The sequence below is a fragment of the Manis pentadactyla genome, chromosome 2, assembly GCF_030020395.1.
Source record: "Manis pentadactyla isolate mManPen7 chromosome 2, mManPen7.hap1, whole genome shotgun sequence".
In the NCBI taxonomy this organism is placed as follows: Eukaryota; Metazoa; Chordata; class Mammalia; order Pholidota; family Manidae; genus Manis; species Manis pentadactyla.
In genome coordinates, this window is record NC_080020.1 from 45675820 (window position 1) to 45683351 (window position 7532).

At 43.4% G+C, this 7532-nt stretch overlaps 1 protein-coding gene across 1 annotated transcript in view; it reads right to left on the bottom strand.

Moving 5' to 3' along the window:
* Positions 1–6372, bottom strand: part of UBTD2 (ubiquitin domain containing 2) — a 55923-nt gene extending 49551 nt beyond the window's left edge. The window contains exon 1 of the mRNA XM_036884681.2: positions 5875–6372. Coding sequence (XP_036740576.1) covers positions 5875–5944 — 70 coding nt within the window. The 5' untranslated portion in view covers positions 5945–6372. The remainder of the gene's footprint in view (positions 1–5874) is intronic.
* Between the last annotated feature and the right edge of the window lie 1160 nt (positions 6373–7532).

Here is a 7532-nt window from a genome sequence, read left to right on the forward strand (position 1 = left end):
TGCTAATTGTCTTGCCAATGGGTTTCAGTCCCAAGCAAGTTCACTATGGATTCAATGTGACCAAAGAAATGACAGTAGAACGTTCTTGGGGTGAAAGGGTTATACTGAACTTTATTTCCAGGTCAATCACTAAAATCCCACTCACTCAGAGTGAGTCTGCATGCAGCAAGCCAGTCTCTGCCTCTGGGCCTCTCTGCCTGGACAGTTGTCCCAAACAGCTGTCCTCTGGGCCTCTGTCCTTGGCACTTCCACCACTCCAGCCTCTGCTCGGCTCTTCTGCAGCCTTGCAGCCGTGCCACCATGTCGCCCAGAGCACTGGGTGGAGCTCTTTATATAGAGTCAATAGCAACGATTGCCAACACATGTGTACTGAGCTAGCCAACCAGGGCCAGGTGAGAGAATCCTGGCCACAGGAACTTTCATTTTATCCATACATGAGTAAAACCATAGAATTTCTACAAACGTCACACTAAAATGGAAGTTAAAAAACCAAATCCCTTTCTGAAATTATAATAATGGTCTGTTCATATTCAGGCAGATCTGTTTCCTACGGATTCCCTGTAATTCAATGAAATTCAGTATATTAAGTACCTAACTATGGTCAGGCCCTGATTAGAGACAATTTCTCATTTCTCCACCTTTTGTGAAATTTCATGACTCAATTCTTAGTACTTTTCTCTTTTCACATATTTGTAGCAGTCATTCACTTTTATACCTTCAGTCAACCTTCCAGTCAGGCACCAGATCATGAGAGTAAACAACAGATACACTTATAACCATTCTGTACCCATAAACCACTGTTGGTCACTTTCAGTGCAGTATTCAAATTACATGAGATACTGAACAACTCACGTCATTATTTTCCCTAATGGGTTCCTCCATCTAGTCTCTTCCCACTAGAAGCAATCCATACCAGTGCTTCTCAAACTTTAATGTGCATAAGGAATCATGTGGGAAATCTTGTTAACATACAGATCCTGACTCAGTGGGTTGAGGTGGAGGCTTCTGCATTTCTAACATGTCCCAGGTGATGCCAATGCAGCTTCAGGCAGAGGGACCACACCTTTGAGCAGTAATCAAACCTTTGTTTTCCTTTATGTCCTTTAACACCTGCACAGTTTATCCTATGGTATTTTTATCTATTTAGTGTTTTATAGTTGTTTCATCTTATGCTCTCCGAAAAAAAGGACTTTGACATTCTCAAGAAATAGGATCATGGTTCCCTTTTTTGGAACAGCTGCAACCAATACATTGTTGGGCATACCGTGGGTACACAATGCTTATTGTAAATATAACAGTATGTAACATGTAACTATCACCTCTTGATTAAGAATTTGAAGTGGGTTTGTCAACTTTTTAAGAACCATTTCACTCCTAAACAACCTTTCCACCAGATTAGAGGAAATAAATTTAAAGCAGTTTTCTATTCATAGCTAAGAAAGCAAATGTTAGTTGAAAGATTTGTGAATTATTGGTTATAGATTTATTATTTTTCCATCAATGAAGGATTAGTTTAAATATATTTAAAACTGAAACTTAGAAACACAGGCAACAAAAGGAAAAATGCATCAGATTTCATGAAAATTAAAAACTTTTGTATATCACAGGACATCAACAGGAAAGTGAAAACCTACAGAATGGGAGGAAGTATTTGCAAATCATATATCTGATAAGAGTTTATATACAGAATACGTAAAGAACTCTTAAAACAAAAAAACAAAAACAACCCAACTAAAAAGCAGGCAAAGGAATTATGTACACATTTCTCCAAAGAAGATATACAAATATCCAGCAAGCACTTCAATTAAAAGATACTCAGCATCACTAGCCATTAGGGAAACCAAAACCACAATGACAAGAGTACTTAACACCCACAAGAATGGCTGTAATTTAAAAAATGGGAAATAACAAGTGTTGGTGAAGATGTAGAGAAACAGGAGCCCTTATGTTGCTGGTAGCAATGTATAATGGTGCAGCCACCATGGCAAAGTTTGGCAGTTCTCAAAAAGATAAGCCATATAACCTAGCAATTCCACTTCTGAGTATATATATCCAAAAGAGCTGGAAAGAGGGACCCAAACAGCTATTTATAGGACAAAGTTTATAGATGCATTATTCCCAATAGCCAAAAAGTGGAAAGAACCAAATGTCCACGAACAGATGAACAGATAAACAAAATATGGTGCATACATACAATGGAATATTATTCAGCCATAAAAAAGATGAAGTACTGATACATGATGAACTTACATTATGCTATGTGAAATACACCACAAACAAAAGGATAAATATGTGATTCTGCTTATATGAAATATCTAGAATAGCCAAATTAATAGAGACAAAACATAGATAGATCAGAAGTTACTAGGGGTTGGGAGGAGGAGAGAGCAAAGATACTGCTTGATGGATCCAGAGTTTCAGGTGATGGAAAATTCTGGAAATACATAGTGGTGATGGTTGCATATTGTGAAAATAATGTTCTTAAATTGTACATTTAAAAATGGCTAAAATGACAAATTTTGTATGTATTTCATTACAATTTAAAATGAAACAAGAAAAACAAAAGAAAGTAGCATTCTTTATTATAGTCCTGTGTTTAACTCTACCAATTATAAGCTATATCATGTTAGGCTAGTTAATTTCCCTAGCTTCAATCCATCTATAAAACAGAAATACTATCCATGTCCCAGAGTTACTGAAAACTAAGTTAAGTAAAACATAGTAATTTAGCCTAGTACCTGTTACATAATAAATACTTGATAAATGGTAGCTGTTATTATTCAAAACTATTGTTATTCAAGTAGGTGTCTGTAAGGCTGCTATAAATGGCTATCAGAAAGAACTCCATGATTCTGTCAAGACACTGACATAAAGAAATCAATGTCCAGCAGTCAGTTATCCTCCTGTAAACTGACCACCAGGGTCAGTCCTCTCAGGACATCACTGAATGTATAAATGACACACCCAGAAAGTGACAACTTCATACATCACTATGTTCATTAAAGAGGTGAACAAAATAAGCTCGTGGGCTGTCCTCAACTTCATTTTATTGTTTTTTCTTTCCCCAGATATTTATTTTTAAAATTTGTAAGATTTAATTCCTTAGGAAATATCACGGGCTAAAACCTTATCTAGAGGTCATCAGTGCCAATTCCAGCAACAGTTTCATCATCACGAGGTGGAGAACCAAACAGAATATATTGCCTAAAAATGTAAAAAACAATTAGAAATTCCAAGAGAATGGAAACTTGGAGAGAACTGTTAAATAACCTTGTGTAACTTCTTTATAATATGCCTTCCTTGATTAAAATGGTAAAAGTAGCTGAAAGTAAAAAACTGAATTCTAGGCAAGGTATGCCAGAGGAAGATTACTACAAATGAGTCCAGACAATAGATAACACAAATCTTATTATAACATGAATTAAGCCGTTTCCATAGTCTACACATAGTCTACAGTCTTTTGTAAAAATTTCCCAAATTCCTTCACTGAAGTAATCCACATTTTAAGGAAGCTTTTCTTTATATACAGTTATTTGCATACATAAGAGACTCGGATCCTGAGAGAAAGGTAAGCACAATATTTCAAATATCAAGGTTTTTTAAAAAGTCATTTTTTACTAAGGCTGGCTGACAGAAAGATTCAAGCCATTCTAAAATGGTATTATTTGCACAACACTGTGAAAGTAATTAAATCTGTCAGGAAAAGCACTGGAAGACTGTATTTTACTCCACGTTGATAAAAGACTTTTTCATAACCCAGTATATTCAGATTAAAACTACTAACCACCTATTGTATGTTTAAAAGCAAAGGATCTGTGCAAATGACCTTAGGAGAAACTCTTTCCCTTCCCTCAAAAAACCTACTGTACTATAACATGTAAAGAAAAATTTTTAACATACTAACCTGAAGCACTCACCTAATTCTTTTAAACCAAAATTAACTCTTAACTATCATAATAATGGAGAATAAAGGCTTCCATAATTAAATTCCAGAAATAATCCTTTAATCCCACACAGCTTCCTCTACCCTTATTTCCGGGCCATGCTACCTTTCCAAAAGAAATGAAGAGGCTTTGATGGTTAATGCTCCTTTTTTCTAAACTTTACTTTGGAAGGACATAGCACAGCTTAAGATCCAGAAAACTCAGTTCTCAAAGAAACTGATCCTATGGCTATCTAACTAGATACCTCTGGTAATAAATTACCAAAAGCTAAGACTTCATGCTTGTAAAAGCCCATGCTAACACTGCCCGGCTGGTCTTAAGTCACACTACCAAAAGGCTTAAATAAACTGGTTAAAGTCAGTACTAAGAAGAGAAAAATGTTTACTGGAATTTTAAAATGAGTTGTGAAAAAAAAAACTAAACACTACCTACAACAGGTACTTAATATACTTCAGTACCAATAATAATCACTCAATGGCACGAAGAATCATTTTGACCCCCTATTTGACCTTAACCCAACGCTGTTTCAAATCATGACCTTTTAATCTTCCTGCTTTGTCACTGAGGATCTCATTGTTAATGTGTCACCAAGTAATAATGCTGTGACTTGGAATGCGTTAAGGAGCATTTTCATGTATAACTTTTTTCAAGACACAATTGACTGAGTTCTTAAAATTATTTGCCCGGGATCTAGTCAAACAGAATGCCCACTGATTTTAATGAGGTGGCGTGGCTAAACACGTAATTCAGGAAATTCATCAGCTGAAAGTTCAATGTACATGGTTTATAGATGGAGCTTAAGTGACAGGGCAAGTAACTGATCTAAATTTAGTATAAGGAAAAGTTGTAACCTCTCTCATTTTAGTTTAGGAACTTAGAAATATGCTCCACATTTTGAGACACGTAATATAAGTTTGGAGCAAAACCAACACAACACTCTCATCTTTGCTATTCCTTAGAAGCTGTTTGTTCTTTAACTAAAACACTGTACCTTGTATACAAGCGATAGAATAAACTCAAAAATCTCTCAAGTAAAGGTTGTATTATTACAAGTAAAGAATTGTATTACTACACAGCATCGATTGCATTAAAAACCCCTCCTCGGCAAGATGCTACTGACAATAAAGTAGAAATGCATTCCGTGTTAAAAAAACTTTTAAAGTACTGATCCTACTAGGGCAAGTCGGAATCTTATGTATTTGCACTTTAATCTTAACATATTTTCCTTTACGTAAGACGGATAGGAATTTGACTAGCCCACCCCGACAAGAAAGTGGCCCAACACCCCAAAGCTGGTTCTCAAGAAGCCACGTTTACTCGGGCAGGCCGTTTCCCCACCCTTCGTTAAAATAATGCCTGTGGCCACTTGAGACTTCCCCAGTCAAGCTCCAGAAACTTGCAGGTTTAAATGGCCAAATTGGAACCAACCAGGGCAGCTGTCATCTGAAACTCAGGAAAGCTGAGACCAGCCAACTCTGCTGAACAAGGAAGGGTGCAGAGAGATGTGGCGGGGCCCATCGGAGGGAATGCATTAGGCTCCCCTCCCCAACCTCCCCAGCAATTCGCTTTTCTGCAACCCCAGCGCCGCCATCCTGTTCCTGAATAATTAAACGGACTGGAGAGAGAGTGAGGTGGCCAGAAAGGCAGTTCCTCGTCCGAGTTTTCCGAGCCCAGGCGGTGGGGTCGACAGGCTGAGGGCTACTTCCCGGCAAGCAGAAGACTTTTCTCGGGGGCCGGGGTGAGAAGGGAGAGACCCCGCGGCTGGCGGGGCGGCCGGAAGCGGAGTGCGGGGAGTGACGTGGAGGAGGGGATGACAAAGGGGCGCGGGGGCCCCGGCGGCGCGGCCCACGGGCCCGCAGGGGCCGGGACAGGTGGCGGGGCCTGGCCGGGAACAATGGGGGGCCGAGGCTGCCCCCTGGCGCTCACCTACCTCCGGTGCCCTCCGAGTTCTCGTTGAGGCTGCCCGAGGAATCGTGCTGGGCGCCCACACACCCGCCCATGGGGTCCCCCGGAGCCTCGTCCGCCACCTCCGGGCGTTCGTCCGGGCCCGCCGCCGCCTCAGCCTCCTCAAGCGCCGCAGCCGCCGCCGAGGTCCGGACAGGAGCGCCGCTCCGCTCGCCTGCCGCGGCCCAGCCTCCGCCCCCCTCGCCGCTCCACCCACTGCCTTGGCTCGGCCCCTTCCTCCGCGCCCACTTGCACCTCAGCCTCCGGGCCGCCAGCCCAGCAGGCCTGGCCCGCGCGCCGCCCTCCCCTCCGGCTCGGCCCCGCCAGGCCGGGGCTGGCCCATCCCGGGCGGGCCGCAGTACCGGCCTGGCCCCCTCACAGCCCCGCAGCGCCGCGTCCAGCAGAGCCCCGCACCACCGCCGCGCGTCCTCTAGGCCCCATCGGCCCCCGCCCCGCGGCGCCGCCCTCCGCACCCGTGGCCTGGGCTCGGCCGGGCCCGCCGGGAACCGGCGGCGAGGGCGGGGCCGCGGGAGGACAAGCGCTGATTGGCTGAGGGAGGGGCTGCGAGCGGAGCAGAGTGGGGAGGGGCGAGAGGAGGGCGGAGGAGGCGAGCGCGGGGCTGGCCCCGAGGCGAAGAGGGGACCGGCGCGGGGAGCAGGCAGGGTGCCGAGACGGGGAGGAGGGGGAGAGGGAGAAAGGGAGGGCAGAAGGGATCGTGAGCTGGGAGGGAGAAGCAAAAGTGAGAAAGGTGAAGTGGCGAGGGGCGAAACCGAGTATCTGGCTCCTGCTCGGGCATTAGCTCTTTCTCTCCGGTGGAAGAGCGTCAGAGGGGGGGCACAGAGAAGTATTAATGGACGACTCGCAGGCGGGACGGGGCGAGGCGCGGTCCCAAAAAACTGACGGAGGAGGTGTCTTAGCCGAAGGCTGAGGTCACAGCACCTTTTGGAACTGTGTAGAGTTCAGTGGGTTGGTCCCCCGAGTCTGGGCTTCCCCTCGCCTGTCCCGCTCCCATGGCCCCCCAAATCACTGTGCTCCATTATTAAACGTAGAAGTGGGCGTTGTGGTTGCAAGCTGGTCTCAGATTACAGAGACGAGGCATCCGGTGTAGGGAGAGAGAAGCGCTGACCGTAGTTCAGGGGGCGTGAGATTGTTTCATTTTCACGGGATTCGTTATTCAGGCACAATGCTACTTATCAAGACCCTCTTTTAGGTATCTTAAATCGTCTTTAAAACAAAGTAAAGTATAAACAAACACCCTGCTTTTTCTGAACTACATTTGGTACATTGACCACGCCCGACTTTCTTGGCGTTGCTATCCCAATATAAGCCAAACTTAATGGTCCCTTCAGAATTTTGCTTCTGCCTCTGAGGCCTTAAAATTTTTACCATCTTGTTTGGGCCTTTATAAAGCTTATCTCTGCCTAAGCTGTTTTAACTATGCACCATTTTTATATCACTTTTTTTTTTTAACATCCTGGATCAGCTTTAGCTTAGCATTAAAAAATTTTTTTCAAGTGAAATACCTAAAAAAGAGACTGCAGCTTGAAATTTGCATTTAAATATATTTTCATACACTGCTGGTGGGAGTGTAAATTGGTTCAGTCCTTCTGCAAAGTAATTTGGAAAGATGGATTAAGAGCCTTA